This window comes from Notolabrus celidotus, chromosome 6 (genome assembly GCF_009762535.1).
Source record: "Notolabrus celidotus isolate fNotCel1 chromosome 6, fNotCel1.pri, whole genome shotgun sequence".
Taxonomy (NCBI): Eukaryota; Metazoa; Chordata; class Actinopteri; order Labriformes; family Labridae; genus Notolabrus; species Notolabrus celidotus.
Window position 1 is genome coordinate 33438848 of NC_048277.1, and position 23333 is coordinate 33462180.

The 23333-nt window shown below is 41.3% G+C and overlaps 1 protein-coding gene across 1 annotated transcript; it reads left to right on the top strand.

Annotated features, from left to right (window-relative positions):
* Positions 1-3285: 3285 nt before the first annotated feature.
* On the top strand, positions 3286-23086 carry tes (testis derived transcript (3 LIM domains)). Its single transcript, XM_034686591.1, has 8 exons — positions 3286-3490; positions 10557-10642; positions 13033-13735; positions 14405-14702; positions 15051-15478; positions 19223-19438; positions 19583-19741; positions 22287-23086. Exons 1-8 carry the CDS (start codon positions 3464-3466, stop codon positions 22476-22478), a joined length of 2109 nt encoding a protein of 702 aa, XP_034542482.1. The 5' UTR covers positions 3286-3463; the 3' UTR covers positions 22479-23086.
* The last annotated feature ends 247 nt before the right edge of the window (positions 23087-23333 follow it).

Below are 23333 nucleotides of genomic sequence, written 5' to 3' on the forward strand. Positions count from 1 at the left end.
TGGATGCATGTGCAGCAACACTTGCTGTTTGTTTGAGTGCTGTGTCTGATGTATGTTTGGTGTAGCTATTGTTTTTCTCTTTTTATTTATTCTATTTATTTATTTTTAAAATGTTTTTATGTTTATAATTCTCCATGTAAAGCACATTGAGCTTACGTGGAATGAAATGTGCTTTATGAATAATATTTCTATTGCTATTGCTACTAGTTAAAGATAACCTGGGAAGTGGAGGATGAAGTGAAGGTGGTCTTAATGGTCATCTTAGTGCTATATTTGATCACTGCAGGAAATCAAGTCCTCTAAATATACTTACTTAAATATAAAGAACACTCCATAGTGATCAATCAATATGTGCAGACAAAAAAACACATTAAGACAGTAAAAAAAAAATGTAACTTTGGTCAATTTAGGAAGGGATATGAGTTGTAATAAATGAAGGCATCATTGTAGGAAGTGTGATGAATAAAGCAGCAGGTTAATTTTTCAGGTTTGGTCTTGGGTGCCACCTACAGTCAGGAGCAAGAGCAAGAGAGTCAGCTGACCGACATGTGTGAGAGGAAAAAAACCTTAATCATGATTACTGAATTGTTTGTATGGCAACCTCCACCATGCTGTGCAGATAGATAATATACCATAAGTGTAATTATTTCTAAACATACAATTTTACCTTTATGCTTTTGTAAACTACTTTCTGATTGCAAAGAGCGAAGGTCAGGTGATGGTAATTCACCCTGTCTGCAGGCTTATGATTTGTGAATCATGCTTAGAAGTAGGGCCTAGTCTTATAAACCAACATGGTCTTGTTCCGGCTCACGTGAGTTGACATCATTGCCTCTCTTTTAAAGCAGAGACTTTATGCCTTATGTCATATCAGCTGCACAACATATGGTGAGTCTGTTTTGAACTTTGTTTTCCTCAGGAGAAATGACGACATCTCTAGCGATGAGGAAAACAGCTGTGTGAACATTTTCAAAGGATGCAAGACGACGGGATATTTAGTGTTTTAGATGTTTATAGCAGACAAAGTATCAAACATCACATTGAAGCAGAGTGTGGCTGAGAGACAGCATCCACATCACACCCATCAAACCCACACCCCTGACAGATAACACCCTCTGACCTGTCAGGGTGTCACAGTGTTGTTTCCTGTGAAGAGGCCAGCAGCAGTTCACAGGGGAAGTGACTAACCGCATTGTTTCCTGTCACCAAGGCAATGTGTGGCTGTTTGACAGGCTGTTTAGCACAAATAGGGGAGTGTTAGATTATAAATAAAAATAGAAACAGCTGTGGTGTGTGTGGTATGTCTTTCACATATGTGGTTTTACATACAAAAGAGTGTTGTTTGAAACGAGAGCACATTTCAACATATTTATAAACACTTTTAGTTTAATTTTGTCCCTAAAAACTGACTCAAATCTAACTTTTATTATAATAAATGATAAATGATAAATGATATCATATTTGGTTCAGCTCCACAGCAGGTTGAACATGTCAAATCACTGCTATATCCTTTGTTATGACAAGATGACGCCCATTCTGCTCTCTGATTGGTTGTCTCGCACTGTAGGGCCCACATTCTCTATTCCTATTGGTCGGTGTGAGAATCTATCAAAGCGGAAGTGCCGCCTCGAATATCAATGAAAAGTAAACGGGACCTCCAGAGTGAAAGCGACGTGAGGCTGGAGAGAGACCACAAGGATTCACCGGAATAAGAAGACATTTAATCCACAAAATAAAACACGTAAATTTAAAAGACTGAAATACAAAACTGCTCTTTTAAAAATGTTCTATTTATTTATTTATTTATTTATTTATTTATTTATTTATTTATTTATTTATTTATTTATTTATTTATTTATTTATTTATTTATTTATTTATTTATTTATTTATTATTTTTTATTTATTTTATTTTATTTTAACCTGCGGCTGTATTTATTTGGCTGCCAACTGCTTCTGCATAATATTAGATTCCAATATTTTACAATGACTTCCTCAAATTAATGAACTATTTTTTGTTGTATTAACAAATCTACGTCCATCAATAGGCCAGATTTTTAAAAATAATTAATTTGTCATTCTTAGGGCTTTGATTTCTAACATTTGGCAACTGTATGGAGATTTTTTTTTTCAAAACATTTAAAACCTGAGCACTCTTAGTGAATATTAATGTGGTAAATATCAGATTTCATACATTTTATAGGCCTATAAATTAAAAGCATCCATTGCAATCCTAATGGGACAACAAAAATAGGCCATCCCTACTTGCTTATTTCTAAAAAAAAATAGCCTAGAATTTCATTTGGGCATTTCCTCATGCAAAAATTATGATTATATTACATCAATCAATCAAGCTTTATTTATATTGCACCTTTCATTCAAATCTAATGTGATTCAAAATGCTGTATAGCGATTTAAATAATAATCATAATAATAATAATAAAATGAGAAAAAAAATCGAATATATCATGACAAAACATATCACTAAACATAAAGCAGAAATGGATAGAAGAGTAGAGACTAAGTAGAGACTGATGCACACCAATTGCAATAAAATGTATAAATAAGCAACAAGGGGAAATAGATAAGAAATAAGTAAATAAAAGATAAAACATGACTAGTTTAGACAAAAAAAGTAAACATAAAAGTCTAAGATAAATAGATGTACTACAATAGCAATACACATTGTAATAAGATAACAAATATTGAAACGTTAAGAGTTGTTTATAAAATGTTAACATTAATGGCACACAATTGGCTATAAATAAGCCAATCATTCCCGTCTGTTCATCTTACCCTAGCTTTCTATCCAATCATTCTCTTTTTTAATTTTCAAAAACATGTATGCTTGAATATATTTGTCTTTGTTTGTTAGCTTAATACCATGACTCCCATGTTTGTCATTATCTATGATTCAAAATCACAAACTGGTTGTAAACTTCTCCTATTTGAATCACACTGTGTTTTTCATACTATTTACTATGTATTTATTTTATTGTATCTTATTTTATAATCACTGTATCATTCTTACTATTATTATTATATATTATTTGTATTTTATTATATTTTATTTTGTTTTATATTCACATTATCAATATTACTATTATTATTATTGTAATTATTATATTTTATTTTATTTTATTTTATTTTAATATATTTGAATTTAAATTCACCTTATCATTATTACTATTATAATTATTTTATTTTATTTTATTTCAATTGTAAGGTGCGAGGGAAAGTTATTTTATTTTGAAAGGTCTGACCGGAAACCACTCTCTTCACTCTGTTGAGCTTGACGTTTTGCGGAGCAGGAGCAGGACATCCGAGGAGTGAGCCCTAAAGGAACCTGCTTCATTGTTGCTTCTTGTTCTCTCTGGATCAGTTTCTGTGTTTGTCAGATTCTATATCAGCGGCTCTTCTGTTCGCCTCGTCTGGACCTTGGATCCTGCACTGACAGACTCAAACATGGAGATAGAGAAGGAAATAAAGAAGGTAAGCTTTCTCTGGACTCTGGGTCTCAGACTGACCGGGGAACGCCCTGAAAAGGTGTGCTCTGCACGGGGCAGGTGGCGAGAAAAGTTACAATATCATAGAGAGACCTTTTCTGTGCGTGTCTGCCTTCACTTTGAGGACTTTCAGAGTCTTTTATTCTGCTTTTAATTGATTAAAGGGATTTTTTACTTCCCTTTTCGCCCAGAAGCAGCGCTGAGAACCCAAAGCCAAACTGTGTTTGAAATATTCCCACTTCAGTGTCATCCTTCTATTTAAGAGAAACCACAAACTCTTTATCAATTAAGTGATTATCTACAAGAACAGTGAAACACATCTCAAAATTCGGCCATGATATTTTGCTTGAGTCAGTTTGTATATTTATATTATTGATGTTTCAGTGTTGGTGCACATTGATCTACACTATGGGTTCCCAAACTGGGGGTCGGGACCCCCTGGGGGGTCGCCAGACGCTAATTGGGGGTCACAAGATTTTTTTTTTTTTTTCAAAGTTTTGATAATTTTTTTTAATTTGATGACTTTATGTCGAACATTTAAAAGTAAAAATACAATTAAAAAAAGAAGGAAAGAAGAAAGAGTTATACAAACATACAAGAATTTTTTTTTAAAAAGAAACAGTTTTACAAAAGAAACAAAATCAGTATTAGCAAGCAGTGAAACAATTTACTTTACATGTGCGAAAAGGAGTAGGAAGAAGTTAAAACTTATCTAATCCTACCCCTCTATTCACTATTTTCTGCCATTATCCGAGTGCAATCCCACACGTCAAATCTTCAGATATTATCCTCATAGTTACAATAACAAACAAAAGTAAACCCCTTGTGATTCTCAGCACTAGTCTTCCTCCTTGTACCTTATGAAATCATTTCTTTATGCTTCTTCTTGAATTGAATTATGTTCAGACATTGATGTAGCTCCATATTGAGACTGTTCCACAGTTTCATTCAACGGTTTGTATTTATTTTAATTATTTGAAACAATGTAGATTAATACTGAAGACATCAAAACTATGAAAGAACATATATGGAATTATTTAATTTTTAAAAAAGTGTTAAACAAAGCAGAATATGTTTTATATTATAGATTCTGTAAAGTAGCCCCCTTTTTCCTTCATGACAGCTTTGCACACTCTTGGTATTCTCTCAGTCTGCTTCATGAAGTGGTCTCCTGGAATGGTTTCTAATTAACATGAGCCTTGTCAAGAGTTCATTTGTAGAATGACTTGCCTTCTTAATGTGTTTGTGACCATCAGTTGTGTTGTTCAGAGGTAGGGTTTGACTACTAATGTAATCTATATTATAACAAAACCAGATTATTTCATAGTTTTAAAGTCTTCAGTATTAATCTACAATGTTGAAAATAATTAAAATGAATAAAAACCATTGAATGAGAAGGTGTGTCCAAACTTGTGACTGGTAGTGTATCTGTTAGGGAAGTAGGGAGAGTCTGTGTTTGGAAATATGGATTACACTCAGGATTGGAATCAGTATCATGTTGTATAACTTGCCTAATAGAATCAGACTAACAGCTTAGACTGCAAATTTACCCAGTCTACTATGAGACTGAACATGTCCATGTGTCTCCTGATAGTATAGAATAGACTGCACAGTGTATATGCATGTTCTCTCATAGAGGATGAGGGGTGAGGCAGATGCACATAATTCCAGGACATATGTTGCATAGGATTGGGTTTCTTGCATTCCTTGCATTCCTTCTGCTCCGTCTACTTATAACCCGTGGATTATTCACTTTTGCATAAAACAGTTTCTGTTGGCTCTGAAAACAACTGAGTGCAAGAGGTGAACATGATTTTATAGGTTTATTGACTTCATGTTATGCACACTAACATCATTGTCTGCAGATTAGGTTTAAAGACAATGTCTGACTTGTTCAAATTGCACTTCTATGATCACATATGTCTAATTCTAGATGAATCAAAGCCCAAATAGCTTGCAATCTGTCATTTGCGTGGGGTCCTTTTCAGTTGTTGCAATGTGGATTACTTCCATAGAGTTAGTATGAAGTGAGGCTGCAGCATCAGTCACTAAATAAGCTGTATTGTTAGAATTTCATCACTTTTGCCTTCATGCAAGTGCACAAGTTCATTTAAATTGACAGTGTTTGCAGATAAGAGTGGAGCAGGATCACCAACTGAGAAGCTATGCTTGTAAGAAAAATATATCACCATCATTACTTCAGCTCCATTAAAGCACAGAAAACACAATCACACAGTACAGACAATGAGCTGATGCTGTAAAGTGGGTCTGAGCAGCTGGGTGACCCAGACAGACCCGCTCTGACATCTGCTTCTAATCCCCGGAGGAGATAAGTCGTCAGCGGCTGCAGGGTCTCTGTCGCAGCGACTCCAGGGTCTCTGTCGCAGCGACTCCCGGTCACAAGGAGTGTTTCAGTCACCGAGAGTTTTTCTGTAATTACTGTCAAAGTCTAACTGCGCTTTTCAAGAAAAGCAACCTCTGTGTTTTGGTCATATTATGCTCAATTAAGCTCATGCAGTCCCCCACAATGAAAGACCCGGCTGAGGTAATAAGTTATGACTGTGAGCACACTGTGTTCAGGCCGGCAGATCGTCTGTGATCACTGGGATTCTGCTCACTTTCAGATGTTTCAGCTGATGGGACTCTGAGGCGCTGATCTCATTTTGAGTCATGTTCTTCTCTAAACATCTGAACGGTCGTTAAAGTTACAGAAACAAGAGTTCAGAGGAACGAATGCAACAGAGAGGAGTGATGTAATAGAAATTAGAAGAAGAAGAGAGAGGAGTTAAATGAGGTAATAGTTGTTTGTGTTAGTGACAGCGCTACATTTGAGCCTCTTTTCTCTTGCCCATCAGTCGGCCTGTCTCTTTCTTGTAACTGTGATGAGCAACAGAGAGGTGATGTCATCAAATCTGTCAAAAACATCCAGAAAGAGCAAGAAATGAATCAATCAGAACGACGCCAGAGTCTCTTGAGATATCTTTATCACCATACAAGAATATGTCATACACTTTATGAAACAAATATCTGACAAAATGGTCTTTTGGATTAATTTGTAATGTTTTATTACTCAAAGGGTCAAAGGTAGGGATTCGGGGCGCTGGTGGCCTAGTGGTCTAAGTGTCCCACATATAGAGGCTATTGTCATCGTTGCAGAGGTTGCCGGTTTGACTCCCGGCCGGTCGACCATTCACTGCATGTGTTCCCCCACTCTCTACTTCCCACATTTCCTGTCCCCCTTCAGCTGTCCTGTCAATAAAGGCAAAAAAGCTCAAAAATATAATAAATAAATAAAAAAAAGGTAGGGATGTAAATTTCAAGTATTTGCCGTGATCATTCTTGGAAATGTTAACAATCAATTATCGATTATGAGCCTGCTCCACACATTGATATTCAGCGCGTTTAACATTTTGAACACCTCAATATGATCCGTTGCTATTAGGGATGACCACAATTAATCGATTGTCGATTAATTGATTGATAAGAAATTACTCGAAACACGCATTTTTGTTATCAATTTTCCGTCACGTGGAACAAACATCATGTGGTCTCATATTACACTCATCTATCAGGGAGGTGTTTTAAGTTTAAAGCATGTTTGGATGTGTATCAGCTGTTATCAGCGGCTGCGGCTGCGCGTCAGGTCTCCCCGTGCGCTTTTTTAAAAGAGGATCAATACAAAACTGCTGCCAACAATGACACAGACACGAAGGTTCACAACTATAAACAGGACATTTCCCACCTTTGGATACGAAGGCAACAGACAGGTGGGAAATTCAGGTACGCTATGTTTGCAGACCAGCAACATCAGAGCCGTCTGAGCTTTTCTGCAGCTGGACTGATTATGACCCGGTTGCTCTCCCGGCTGACACCTGATTGAATACACGTTTATTTTCCTCAATAAGAACGAGTAGACAGAAAACTGGACACTGGGAGTCTAAAGTAATTTTCTGTTAGTAGTCTCAGCCTTCACTTTATAAGATTATGTCCGCGTAGAATATTTTTATGAGCCTGATCGTTGATAATCTGCGTGTCAAACATATACCCGTATTCAATCCTGTTATTTATTTGCATTTTGTTGCTGTAGAAAATATCATTTAGGGGGAAAACAACGTATTTGGCATTGTTTTTGACGTAAGAATAATAATGTTTTTGTTTTTTTATCAATTAATCGATAATTGATCGTTAACATTTCCAAAAATCGATCACGGAGAATACTTAAAATGTACATCCCTAGTTGCTATTCACTACTGTCAGTCATAGACATTGTGTCATGAAAGAAAATTTGATTCAGGGGAAAAAACACATTTGGCATTGTTTTGACATGGAAAACAGTCAAAAAAGTGAAGGCTCAGACTACAACATGTGGATTTACTGCAACAAGGGAACTGACCAGAACATATTTTAGACTCACAGTGTCCAGATTTCTGTCAACTCGTTCTTATTGAGAACGACATCTGGACATGGCCAATCGTCTGTGGGAGCCATATTGGAAATGTTGAACTCAACCTAACTTCTGTCAAGCTAGAGTGAGGTAAAGAGGCAGGTGTTGAGCCTCCTAGCCAACAGCTACAGTGTAAATCAAGTCAGCTATGCCTCTCATATTGGAAAACTCATAATCTTAATATCTTTGAAATTGCAGTGTTATGAAAAAATCCACCCCCTGTACAGTGTGTGCCCATTGAGAAATGAGCTATCCAGGCTGTAAACATGTTTATTTCTGCTGTAAAGATCGGCTTTTTTGAATTGGTGTGTATGTAGTTTCCGGTACTTCCGGAGCCAGCCTCAAGTGGACACTTGAGAAACTGCATTTTTTAACACTTACACTTTGGCTTCAATTCTGGCTTCTATCTTCCCTTTCTTTAATCCCTAACATGCCTGTCTTATATGCTGACACTGGAGGGTCTACAGTCACAGGCTCTGCAGAGACACAGAGGAGGTCGCACCACAAACACTCTCACAGGAGGAACATAATATCAGAGGACGTCTATCTCTCTCTCTCTCTGTTTACTATAATTTCACTCGTTTGTTTATTTTGGGAAAATTACATCTTTAAAGTACTCTCAATGACCCTCATTGACCACAGTTACTCTGTCTCCCTGTGGGAAACAGATGGATGGATGCTTGACTTTTACTGGAGGCATAAACTAGTTCATCATCTTCACCTCGCCCTGATACTGAGGTGAAGGAAGTCTTATTAGGAGGAGGAGTGTGATATTACATTGCACAATATGTAGTGTTGTGAAAAAGCTGCTGCAGTGTCATGTAAGGAAGTGCAACTTGATTCTAAGTTCACATAAAGAAAGTAGTTTTAAATGGGACTGGCAGACTTAAACGCAGCTGCAGGAACTGTGCTGCTCTACATCTGAACTGAAACATTAAAGACTCTTGATGTAAATAAAAAAGAAACCTTAATAACAGGGAAGTTTCAGAGTCAAATGTCTGATGTGTTTCAGATGTCGCAGGAACAATCTGTCTGAGCTCTGATGGTCTGCTGAAGCTTAAAAGGCTCAGTCACTCCTGTCATTACAGCCGCCCCCCCCTCTCTGCTGCTGCTGCACCAAAGTGACTCATGTTGTGACTCACAGGCCTGAACAGCACACTCTATGTCTGAACAGAGTCTCAGCTGAGTTTGTCACTGGAAATTATCAGCCTGGTTAGTTATACTGTAATACAAAGTCACTGATCAGACACAAACTGAGTGACCTTTAGTGGATGCGACTGATCCGTCGTTCTCTCTGCGTCTGAAATCAACATTTACACTTCCTCAAACAGCTGAAGCACCGATCGCTTGGGTTGATTCAAATCTTAGCACACAGCTGTTGCTTCTGTTTATCTGATCTGCCTTCAAGTTAAACAACACATAGTTTGAAACTGAAAGATCACAAACTTTAAAGGAGAGGATTTGCAGAGTCCTATTTTAACTTCAGATATCATACAAAGATAGGAAGGTGTCTAACTTCCTTGGTGCACGTATGTCTCCTCTTGATCAAATAAAGTGTATCAACACTACCCTTCATAACCAGATTTCCCTCTCACTACACCCCTCTCCCTCCCTCTCTGCTCCTATAAGCACCGCCCACAAACAGATCGTAGTGCACGCTCAATCAGGACGATGTAGGAGGACCAATCAGGAGAGTGGCTCTGATTGGTCAGAGCTGATGGGAGCAATTGGAATTTATAGATTGCTGGATACAGAGGCAGAGGAATAAACAGAGATCTCGCCATAATCTCAAAATACCTCATTATTAGGCTGTTGATGAGTGTTGACTTTTTTTTGCCAAAGACAGCACAAAATAAGTACAGTTTTTTTTTTTTACCCCAATCCAACCAACTGCAGCTTTAAATGATAAAAAAGACAGCATTATTAGAAACATGCAGAAGCATATTAGAAGGGAGTGTTGTGTTCCAGTTTTAAATAAATTTCTGCATTGAAGTAATCATCTTCTAACATTTGTTCTAAAAGCTAGCTCAACGATTTCAACATCCTCTTTATCCTGCAGACCGCAGAGTATAAGACTCTAAAGTTACACACACAGCTTGGCTGAGATCCGCCGCTGTGCTCGCCACTTTAATCATGAAAATAAATCAGAGTGAAGACGTCATTCTTAACGGCTCCCACGAGGAGAGCCTCGCTGCTTGGCGAGCTTTAATGGACAGGGAAATATTGTCGTCTTGGCTCGGCCGGTTAAAAACAGGAGTCACTGTCTGCATTCCTCGGCAGTGAGAGTCTTTCTGGTCAAAAACATCCTCTGACAAAAGAGCCGCCTGCTGGGATCCCACAAAGCTTTCAACATCATTGACCAGATGCCCTTATATGGTCATACACAGCAGTAATGGCTTCAGGCTGAGAGGGGTATTGTTTGACTCTGAGGGTAAGGAGAGGGACAAATGTGCAGATGATAAGAGAGACTTGAGAAAGGTTAAATATGTGATTGAAATTTGGGGAATTCATTATTTAAAAATGTGCTGCAAGTTTTCAAAATGTCAGTGTTTAAGCCATCAAACTGATCCATGCAGCAGCTGTAACCTCTCGTGTTTTGTTTTCACAGATGACCCTCGGACACGAGTTCGGCGCCGGAGCGGCCTGCTTGAAATGTGGAGACAAGTGTGAAGGCTTTGAGCTGCACTTCTGGAGGTGGGTACAGCTTCTGTCAAGCAGGGTCCCCTTCCACATGGGGGCCGCCATCTTTCACCGCCATGTTTCTACAGTAGCACAGATTGGACAAACTTTTTACAACCGTGTGCGTATCTGTATTTTGGACGCCAGTGTTATTTGCCAGGTTGAAAGATGAAGATGAAGAAGGAGGGAGTGGGAGTGGAAATAATTTGTATTGCAAGGAGTCTTTGATGGTAAAAACTAGACAAGTAAAGGATCATACTTATCATGCATCAGGAGCTTCTTGTCCTCAAAGGCCACCGTGGCTTCACTGATGGGAGGGGTGAGCAAGGGAGCGTCTCAATCTCGACTCTGAGCTCTAGATATCACTAAATAGTCCCTTTTCTACGTACTGTACCTTTAAAGCAAGAAGACTTGAGACTCACAAATACATCAGTTATGTTGGTTTGTGCTATATTCTATGTATTTTTAATCTATTTTTTTGCTCATTGCACTTTTATACCATGCAGTTTTTAGTTTTGATCTTAAAAAAGACAATAAAGAGATGTAATCAAGAGTAAAAAAGAAAGAAGGATGATAAGTAAGTAAGTAAGTAAGTAAGTAAGTAAATTTTATTTAGCATAGCACCTTTCACAGAATAAAATCACAAAGTGCTTCACAGGAAAATATCCAACACATTAAAAGAAACAGACAATAGCATAAATAGAACATTAGTCTGAACACAGTGAGTCGAAGGCCTGTTTAAATAAATGTGTCTTCACAAGTTTTTTAAAGGCGACAACAGATATAGCAGAACGGACATTTACAGGAAGAGCGTTCCACAATGTCGGTGCCACAACTTCAAAAGCACGGTCACCTTTTGTTCTTAAGCGCGCTCGAGGGACAACCGGCAAGCCCTGGTCAGAAGACCTGAGTGGCCTACTGGTAAGGTAGGGGTGGAGCAGGTCGACGATGTATTCAGGAGCCTGACCATGCAGAGCTCTATACACGAAAACGAGAACTTTAAAATGAATCCTAAATTTAACTGGAAGCCAATGTAGGGAAGCTAGAATCGGAGTGATGTGGGTTGTCCGGCTGGACTTGGTCAACAGCCTTGCAGCAGCGTTCTGGACTAATTGAAGACGATGGAGGGACGATTTACTGAGGCAGGTGAAAAGTGAGTTACAATAGTCCAGTCGGGATGAAACAAAAGCGTGTATGATCATTTCCAGTTCGGGATGTGACACAACAGACCTGAGTTTGGCAATGTTTCGTAAATGGAAGAAGCATAACCGGGACAACTGTTTTATGTGGTGATCAAAGTACATGGACTGATCGAATATAACTCCAAGATTTCTGAGTTTAGACTGGACAGCAGAGGAGAGGGAACCAATACACTGAGCAACCCTGGAAGCTATAGTATCGGAACCAACAATAAGGACCTCTGTCTTGTCAGCGTTTAGCTGCAGGAAGTTGTCAGACATCCAGTCCTTAATGGCAGTCAGACAATCAAGCAAAACTATCAGCTTGTCTGTGTCATCAGGCCTAAAAGACACATACAGCTGGATGTCATCAGCGTAACAATGGTAAGAAATACCTTTGAATTTACTGATAATGTGACTCAAGGGCAGCAAATACAAGGCAATAAAACATGAGGACATTAAGAATGCACCTCAGACATGAGCTTCTAATAAATAGGAATAGGAATACAAACAGCAGCAACATTAAGGTCTTGCATCATATCACATTTCCTCACATGCACACTTTACAAAGCTTCTCCTGAGCTTCACTCTGCAGAGGAAGATCTTTGGAGCAGCCACATGAAGCATGAGGGTCATGCTGAAGCACGCCTGCATCGTAAATGATGTCAGAGTTACTCAACAGATATGAGCAGGTTGTGTTGAGGCTTGTGCAAAGAGAAGGTTTTTTGAGTCTCACACCCTGAGTGTTGTATCAGTTCAGCATCGTAACAAAGTTGATTGTGATTGTTGAAAATGTGAAGGAATGCAGAATTAAATTACATCCATACCCTCTGCCGGTTTGGTGAAACCATTAAAAACATGTATTATATCTGTTCCGCATCATTTATAATCATTCTTTAACATTTACATATTAAAAGTGAGGTGCCCTGGGGCGCTGGTGGCCTAACGGTCTAAGCGCCCCACATACAAAGGCTATGGTCCTCATCGCAGAGGTCGCAGGTTCGATTCCAGCCTTGACCATTTACTGCATGTCCTCCCCATCTCTCTGCTCCCCACATTTCCTGTCTCTCTTCAGCTGTCCTATCCATAAAGGCAAAATGCCCAAAAAATATAACTTTAAAAAAGAAGTGAGGTGCCCAGTTTCAATATTTTCCCTCCACATTGAAAAACTTTTCACCTATATGAGACTTTTATAAGAACTGTAAATGTTCCTCTTCTCCTCTGCAGAAAGATCTGCAGGAACTGTAAATGTGGCCTCACAGAGCACAACGTGCAGATGAACTCGGAGGAGAACAAGAAGGTGGGGAAGCTGTTCGAAGACACGAAGTACACAGGCCTCATCGCCAAGCTGAAGAAGGACGGCCTCCCCAGCTACAAGGGCAACATGGTGACCATCACTCTGCCCAGTGCTTCCACCGCCTACGCTGTACCACCAAGCTTTTCCTCCACAGTAGTGCCCCCCTCTGCAGCAGCTGGTTCTGTGCTGCCTGCTGGAGCTGCTGCAGGTTCAGCGCCCAACAGGGGTCAGGGTGCAGGTCAGGCTGCAGGTATGGCTCCAGGTCAGGCTCCAGGTCAGTTTCCAGGTCGGGCTCCAGGTCAGGCTGCAGGTGTGGCTCCAGGGCAATTTCCAGGTCGAGCTCCAGGTCGAGCTCCAGTTCCGGCTCCAGGTCAGGCTCCAGGTCAGGCTCCAGGTCTGGCTCCAGGTCAGGCTCCAGGTCAGGCTCCAGGTCAGGCTCAAAGTCAGGCTGCAGGTCAGGCTCCAGGTCGGGCTCCTGGTCAACCTCTACCAGCAGGTGTCACACCCCTCAAAGCCAACAGAGTGCCGGTTTCTGTCAGCTCCACATCAGTCAACGCTGTCCAAGTCCCCAAAGACGTGCCAATGACGTCCGTCACCTATGATTGGGCGCCACCTGTAGCCAATAAGTACATGGTAAGAGTTCATACTACTTATAAAGTTATTGTGAGAGTAAAAGTAGAAATAATGTAAACATTTGAGTAATTTATGAAGCAACATTTCCACAAGCTGTTTCTAAAAAAGGGATGATTTGCTTCTTTTGTTTTTATTTGTATAAGTTGAATATTTGAGGTTTTTACAAAGCCAGACAAAACTAGATATTCAGACAGACTTAGGGTCAGGGAACGTATCTGTTCTGTTCCCTCTGAGCAGCTCCATGAAGAAGTTAATCTCTTATAAGGAACTGTGGAGCTTCATATAAAAGCTTGGGCCACAAAAAATCCCAATGAATGCCAACCTATTTCAAGAATGTAACCTAAAAAGTGATATGACCATAAATGAGGATTAAAAGGAAGGAGAGATATTTTATGCTAACTACTTTTCTTATCTCCTGTTTGGACTGTGGTTCTGGAAGTCTTGTATCCTCATGTTTAGTCTAGCATTGCTTCTCTATCTTTGTTTTTCAACTCTGTCCAACAACAATCCCCTTCTTTTAGAAGATTACTCACAGAAATTCAAACAACTCATCTCCCTGATTGGTCCTTGGCATCTCTCTGTGTACTTTCCCATCTCTGTCCTTCACAGAGTCTGTCCTCAACACTTTACAGGTTGACAGTTTCCTCTTTCTTTCACCTCTGACTCCAGGCGGTGCGTTACATCGAGCTGCTCCCTCCGGAGAAACGTCCTGTCGCTGGTTCAGCAGGAGCTGCTTACCGCCGGCAGCAGATGGCCTGCCAGCTGCCTGAGCACGACCAGGACCCGTCCAAGTGCCACGAGCTGACCCCCGCTGAGGTCAAACAAATGCAGCAGTTCGTCCGCAAGTACAAGGACGAGGCCCTGGGGGTGGGAGATGTCATGCTGCCAGAAGAAATGGCTCTGATCCGGGCACAAGGGCAGGGTGGAGTTACCGCTGGGGCTGGAGGGGCAGGGCTTGGACCTGGAGGTGGTGTTGGGGTTGGTGGTGGAGCTGGAGGAGCAGGGTATGGACCTGGGGGTGGTGTTGGGGTTGGTGGTGGAGCTGGAGGAGCAGGGTATGGACCTGGGGGTGGTGTTGGTGCTGGTGGTGTAGCTGGAGGGGCTGGGTTTGGACCTGGGGGTGGTGTTGGTGCTGGTGGTGTAGCTGGAGGGGCAGGGTTTGGACCTGGGGGTGGTGTTGGTGCTGGCGGTGGAGCTGGAGGGACTGGGTCTGGAGCTGGGGGAGGTTTTGCATCTTGTGGTGGAGTTGGGACAGGGGCTGCAGGCCCTGGTTTTGGGTCGATGGCTGGGGCAGGAGTTGGCGCTGGCGGTGGAGCTGGAGGGACTGGGTCTGGAGCTGGGGCAGGTTTTGCATCTTGTGGTGGAGTTGGGACAGGGGCTGCAGGCCCTGGTTTTGGGTCGATGGCTGGGGCAGGAGTTGGCGCTGGCTTTGGACCTGGAGCAGGAGGCAGGGGAACTGGAGCTGGAGCTGGCATGGGCACTGGGGTTGGAGCTGGTGGTAGCAGAAATGGGGTTGGGGCTGGAACTGGGGCTGGTGGAGTAGGTGTTGGAGGAGTATGTCATGGAGCAGTGGATGTTGGAGCAGGTGGTATTGGAGCTGGTGGTGCCGGATCATTCTCAGGTCCTGGAATCGGAGCATCTGCTGGTTATGGGCCAGCAGGGGGAGCCATGGGTACCACTGCTACAGCTGGAGCGATGGGCGTCCCTGGAGCTCAACAAGCTGGACTACCTCAACAGAGCTTTGTGAGTTCAATCAATCAATCTTTATTAATATAGGACCAAATCCCAACAAACGTTATCTGAAGACTGTCCAAACAGAGCAGGTCTAGACCGTACTCTATGTTCTATTATTAACAAAGACCCAACATCAAGACAGGATAAGATCTAGTCCCATCTTACAGAGAGGACTCAGTCTGATCTCATCTTAATCCACCATGAGCAGAGCACGTTGCAGCATTTAGCAAGTTACAGTGGCAAGGACAAACTTCCTTTAACAGGCAGAAACCTCCAGCAGGACCAGACTCATGTTAGACACACATCTGCTGAGACCGTGTTGGAGAGAGGGATAGAGGGAGATGAAGAGAGAGAGATGATGGTTGTCATCAGCCTTACTGTAATATTTTCTATGGAGTATTTCACTCCACTTTTAATGAAAGGGTAGCTGTGTGTGTGTGCAGTTAATAACCAAAGATGTAGTTTAAAAGTTCCACCCATGAAGAAGGAAAAGGCGATGCCTCCATTTCTTTTCCACCCACTCACTCCAGTGTGATTATCTGTGGAAATGTGCTTCACCAACATAACACGCCTGACAAACAGTCTTGTCCTGGATTCAGTTGATAGAAGAGTGGAAGTGTTGACACAGACACTCCCTCAGTGAGCAGACTGAGCTCAGGCTCCTGTAAAAAGGTCGGTCTTGAGTTTGCTTTTCAAAATGTTGATGCTCTGTGCAGCCCTCAGATCTTCAGGTAGGGTGTTCCACAGGCGTGGGCCAAGATGATAAAAAGCTGCCTCACCGCGGGTCCATTAAAAGTCCACTACCTGAAGACCTGAGGGCTCTCACTGGATCATATGATAAAAGCAAATCTGATAAATAAGAAGTAGCAAGACCATTAAGAGATTTAAAAAACTACAATGCAAGGGAAGAGTGTGCAACCTGATTAGACAGTGAAAGTAAATATAAAGATGTGCTTTATTTTGATGTCAGTGATACTTTAAAAACAGTTACAAGTCTGTGCATGACTCTGATGTTGTGAAAAACTGTGTAAGGCCAAGATAAGCCACTAGATGGAGACACAGACTTAGCCTTCTCTGCACATGATGTCAAATACTGATCTAAATATGTGTCATGAGTCACTGCTCCTGCTTTTCAAATCTCATCATTTCCATGTGCACAGCTCACTCTCTCTGTACGAGCTCTCACAGTTGAATCCTGCTTTACTTCAGCTGTGACTCATGTGCTAAAAAGGCTCTGGAGATTGAAACAAGATGCAGCAGAAGTTATGCAAGATTAATGAGGATATAAGCTACAGGATTCCCTTCTCACTGTATTTCCTCTGTGACACTCTTCATCCATCCTTCCCTGTGATTCGTCAAGGTAATCATGACTGCTCAGTATCAAGCTCAGACGGACAGTGTCTTTATAATTGCTTATCTCTAAATGAACGGCACTAGCATTGGTCAGTGTGTTCCTCTGATTTGTAAAGTTACATTCCAGACATTTCAAGCAGTAAATTGTGCCATTTTTCTAAGATCTAAGGGAAAAATTCCAATGTTCCCTCATAAAATGACCCATTTCTCAGATGAAAGGAGGTCCACTCCACTTTGAACAGGACTCAAAGAGAAGGTCATTGTGTGAGACATTTGAAAAGTCCTGGAAGTACATCATCATTCTTTGTTATGACTGAAGGGGATGAAAGAGATCTTTGTGGGCAGGATGCAACTAACACAATATTAGTTTACCTACATTGTTGATTAAATGTGTCATCCATTAAATTCATGCATTGAGTCATAAATATGAGAAGCAAATAACAGTTTAGCTGATAAAGAGAACAAACTTGAGCGGAAACAAGTTTTGGATTAAATTGTTAAAATGCCCAAAAAATGCAGAAACACTTTTGATAACAAAAAGATCTATTAAGATCAATAAACTTGAACTCCAGGATCTTAGTTGGCTGCTTTACTTTTATACAATTTAATACATTCCCCTGTGGAAGCTTTGATGCAGATCAACTCTTCAAACTCCCTAAAAAGTCCATCAGACGACTGCAGCTCATACAGAATGCTGCTGCTCGAGTCCTAACAAGGGCCAAAAAAGTAGACCGCATCACTTCAATTCTTAGATCTCTACACTGGCTTCCTGTCTGTCAGAGAATAGACTTTAAACTCCTGCTGATGGTTTATAAAGCCCTGAATGGTTCAGGCCCAAAATACATTGCTGATCTGCTACTACTTTATGAACCACCTGGACCTCTGAGGTCATCAGGTACTGATCTGCTTTCAGTCCCAAGAGTCAGAACGAAACATGGTGAAGCAGCGTTTAGTCATTATGCACCACATATCTGGAACACACTCCCTGAAAGCTGTAGGTCCGCTCCAACTCTCACCTCTTTTAAATCAAAGATTAAGACTTTTTTATTTGCCACTGCCTTCCTATCTTAGCTCATTTTAACTCACTTTAAATGCAAATTTTAAATTAAGTTTTAATATATTTCTAATTATCCTATGTTTTATTTTATTTGTCATTTTAATTGTGTTCTTTTATGCCTGTCTGAATGTCTCCAATGCTTTTTATGTTTTAATGTAAAGCACATTGAGTTGCCCTTGTGTGTGAAATGTGCTATACAAATAAAGCTGCCTTGCCATCAAAAGTCAGGGCTCTGGCCTAGTGGTCTAAGCACCCCACCTAAAGAGGCTATTGTCCTCGTCGCAGCTATCCTGTCAATAAAGGCAAAAAAGCCCAAAAATATGACTTAAAAAAAAAAAACTCTTCAAAAGTCACAAATCAGCCTCCAACCTTCATCCTAACCACCTTTCCTTTAAGACAATTACAAAGTCCGCCTACTATCACCTTAAGAATATATCAAGGATTAAAGGACTTATGTCTCAGCAGGATGCAGAAAAACTCATCCATGCATTTATCTTTAGCAGACTAGACTACTGTAACGGGGTCTTTACAGGACTCCCTAAAAAGTCCATCAGACGGCTGCAGCTCATACAGAATGCTGCTGCTCGAGTCCTAACAAGGACCAACAAAGTAGACCGCATCACTCCAGTCCTTAGATCCCTACACTGGCTTCCTGTCTGTCAGAGAATAGACTTTAAAATCCTGCTGATGGTTTATAAAGCCCTGAATGATTTAGGCCCAAAATACATTGCTGATCTGCTGCTACTGTATGAACCATCTGGACCTCTGAGGTCATCAGGTACTGGTCTGCTTTCAGTCCCTAGAGTCAGAACGAGACATGGTGAAGCAGCGATTAGTCATTATGCACCACATATCTGGAACACACTCCCTGAAAGCTGCAGGTCTGCTCCAACTCTCACCTCTTTTAAATCAAAGACTAAGACTTTTTTATTTACCTCTGCCTTCCTATTTTAGCTTATTTTAACTCACTTTAAATGCAAATTTCAAATTAAGTTTTAATATATTTCTAATATATGTTTTATTTTATATGTCATTTTAATTATGTTCTTTTATGCCTGTCTGAATGTCTCCAATGCTTTTAATGTTTTAATGTAAAGCACATTGAGTTGCCCTTGTGTGTGAAATGCGCTATACAAATAAAGCTGCCTTGCCATCAAAAGTCAGGGCGCTGGCCTAGTGGTCTAAGCGCCCCACGGAAAGAGGCTATAGTCCTCGTCGCAGCTATCCTGTCAATAAAGGCAAAAAAGCCCAAAAATATAACTTAAAAAAAAAAACTCTTCAAAAGTCACAAATCAGCCTCCACCTTCATCCTAACCACCTTTCCTTCCTCCTCTTCTTCTCAGACCTGCCAACACTGCCAGCAGCCGATGGGTCGGGGCGAGCCAGCCGTGTACGCTGAGCGCGCCGGATATGACAAGCTGTGGCACCCAGCGTGCTTCGTGTGTTGTACCTGCAGCGAGCTGCTGGTGGACATGATCTACTTCTGGAAGAAAGGAAAGCTGTACTGCGGACGCCACTATGGAGACAGTGAGAAGCCACGCTGTGGAGGCTGTGATGAGGTAAAAGAGGGAGGGAACATTTAAAGTGTTGTGTGTTGTAACTTTTAAGTCTTCTTTTGAATGTTAATAGCGCCATAAGTAATGTGTGACTTTGGAAGCTAAATGGAAGCAATATTCAATCTTCATTTGAATGTGTGTCCACAGCTGATCTTCAGTAATGAGTACACGCAGGCCGAGGGACAGAACTGGCATCTGAAGCACTTCTGCTGTTTTGACTGTGACTGCATCCTGGCCGGAGAGACGTACGTCATGGAGAATGACAAGCCGGTCTGCAAGCCGTGCTACATGAAGAACTACGCAGCGGTGAGACAGGCCTTCTTTCTCTGGGCTTCTGTTTGTTTAAATGCCTGACATTTCAGTGTTTCTTTGTTTACACTGTTCTGCAAACCCAAGTTTAGGCAGCTGGTGTCATCCGGTGCACTCCTCCGAATGAGAGTCAACCCCCAACTCCAGCAATGAGAGCAATGTGTTTACATTTTTAACACATTGACTCATGTGGATTTAAATATGTCTGGATTTAGCTGTTGATCTACTTCTACATATTGGATCCTGGTGGTATTATCCAAAAGAAAATTCTAGCTGTGGTTGTGCAGATAATTATGTTGTTATCCGATGAATCGTGAACACTGACCGCCCAAAGTCAAGAATGTGAAGCACTCAGCATGTGTTTGCATGATGTGTCCAACACAATCCCCTGCAAAGCCTCTGGCTTTATGCAACTTGATACTTTCCTTCACTTCTGACTCTGACAGCAAGAACTCTGCTTCCTTCATTCATTTATTCAAGTCATTAAAGATGGACATTAGACTGAGTTATACACCTCAAAGTAAAGATTTGATTTAGGGAATATATCCTGCGCCACTTGAAGTTAAGTGCTCAGTAAATCTAGCATATCAAGATCATATCCATAGGTATATCATAACTAACATATCTACAACAGCTATGCACAGTCATTAAATGAGTCTCTCTCTCCTAGTGTTTGCAGAAGGTGCAGGGGGAGTATTTGAATTATCAGCTGATAGTAACTCATGACTATTGAGTAGTATTTATTATTGAAATGCCCTTACCTATTGTATATGCATGCATCCTCATCCACTTTGCAGACCTCTAACTAAGTGTTTCATGCATTTCTTTGCTTCAACTCACAAATCCCTCACTCACCTTTGCATCCTTTATTATTTCTATTTAGAAAGGGATACTGGGAAAACTTCCATCTTACCTCTGTACCCCTCTATTTCAGCTTTACTTGGTACCAGTCACAAACTTACAAACTTAATTTGTTCCTCTTCACTGCACCCTGAGTTTTGACCATAGACTTGTCTGTGAGGGTTCTCAGTCATCCAGGTCATGGTAATTCAAAGCTTGATCCGTAAGGCAACTGGACTGGTAGAAATTCTTGAGGACGTTTCACCTCTCCTCCGAAAGGCTTCTACAGTTCTGACCAGACTGGGGAAGAGCTAGAAAATATAAGCCTCTAACAGTTAGGGGTGCAACGGATCAAAAAACTCATGGTTCGGATCAGGTCACGGTTTTAAGTCACGGATCGGATCATTTTTCGGATCCTCCATTTATTTTGTAAAACACTTGTAAACTTTTGCCCATTACATAAAAACAGCATTCAACTCAAAATGTACTGCATGTGCAAAGCACCCTATCTGTGGGCCCAGTCCTGCCTCATCCACTGCATTTCATAGCATGACAAGTGAAGGAGCAGAGGAACCTCAAAAGTTTCACTCCATTCTTCTTTCAATCACTGATTTTCACCGTCCACTTTTCTTTGAGATGCAAACTGAACACGCAGTTTTCGTGCATTCTAGAGTCCTACAGCTGGCAAAGTGCCAATATGCAAACTGCTCCATAAACAAAAGTGAAAGTTAAAAATTGCACTCGCAGCATTGGACTCCAAGTGACCCAGTAACAGCCTGTTTGCGTATTGTTGACATGGAGACAAGTCCTGGTAAACACGAGGTGACCCGACCAAAACACAGAGTGAAGGAATAACAGTTCGGGAGCCACAAATAGGCGGCCGGATGTGGCCCGCGGGCCGCGTATTGACGGCCTCTGGTCTACTGGGTGCGCAATGGAATTTCATAACGTGGCTCAAGCACATTCGGCAAGTCCCTCTGCTCCTTCACTTGCCATGACTACCGCTGCGCTTGATGAGTGAGTGTGGATTACACATGCGGTCATCACGTGAACATGCACAACTTTTTTCATCAACCGATCCGCGGACCACGTCTGTGCCGAACCGTGGAGAGGCATCCGTATGGATCACGGATCAACGGTGATCCGTTGCACCACTACTAACAGTCGTGGGTGTGTCCAGGTAGTCACAAAGGGTCCCCCGTACAGTGTGTGCCGATAGATAAATGAGTTACTCTTTTTTGAATGGGTGTGTATGTTGTTTCTGGTGTTTCTGCAGCCAGCCTCTAGTGGATGCTCAATGAACTGCAGTTTTTAGCACTTCTGCATGGGCTTCATATTTTAAGAACAGAGGTAGCCACTTGGTTTTGACAGATATTGGGTCGGTGTCTAGGTGCCTCCCAAACTACCAGCCCAATTTCCATACTCTGGAACTTCAACTGGTGATCCTTCAGTACCCAAGCCAAGTCCCTACAGACTGAGCTACTGCTGCATCTGTATATTTGAGGACAATGGGATGTTTCATATGTTTGTACTTGATGTCTTTTCATAACTGTCTCATCTAAGTTAACAAAAAGGAGATCAAATACAAAAACAACAACAGATGAAATACCAGTAGGAAGATGAAGGGAGGAAAACACTGATGTAAAATCCAGTAGGAAGACAGCTTTGTGACTTGATATCATTATTTCCCCTGTCGTCACAGAAATGCTCGTCCTGCCAGAAAGCGGTGGAGCCAGAGGATCAGCGGGTTTCCTACGGCGAGCATCACTGGCACGCTGCGCCCGACTGCTTCAAATGCTCCGGCTGCGCCAAGTGCCTGGTGGGCCAGCGCTTCATGGCGGTGCAGAACCACCTCTTCTGCTCCGTGGAATGCAAGAAGAAAATCATGGCTTAGATGGCCAAAGTACGCCCTCCATCTTCTCCACAACCACATGTGAAACCAGGACGGACTGAGCCTCGACTAGAACCAGAGCAGTGGAACAAACACACTGTTGAAGCTGCGGAGATGAGGATGTCTGATACCTTTAATAAAGAGACATACAGTAATAATGAGGCCATTAGCATTTGGTGCTCTCTGTCAGTGATTCTAATCTGACACCTGAGCTTCTGCCTTCCAGTCTGCCTTATAATGTGTCTTTTTTTTTAACAAGAACATTATGTTGCTTTTCTTGCACTGTATTTTCTTACTGAAGAGATTAAATTTTGTATTGTTTTTTGGAAAAAATCCAGTAACTTTGCCTTAAAACTCCTTTTCCTTCATGGTGCTTGTTTGGTTGTATTGTTAATTTAATCTGCCCCCTGATCATGCTTCCTTTAAAAGTTGAACTACTGATCTTTACTCTCTGTGCAGCAGCAGGATCATCAATATTAGCTGGATGTAGGGGGTGATATCTTCCCAGTGCACTGCATTTCAGATCAAATTATTGCACTACTCTCAAACATTTTTATCATTGATCTAAGGAATTTAACTTCATGCATAAAGGTGGAGTGTTTGGAAGTAAAGCAGCTCCCATGAGCATCAGCGTCTTGTATCTGTTAGTCAAAGAAATGCATAGTAGTATTTACAGTCAAAGTATTTGTATGAGTAAAACCCTCCATTATAGACCACCAGTCAGAGGTTTAAGATGTACCTCTATAGAAACAAGTGATGGAATAAAGATGAGTGCATGTTAGGTACTGTATTTCTAAAGTCTTCCCTCGTGTGTTTGTACACTACCAGTCAAAAGTTTGGAAACACCTTCTCTTTCAA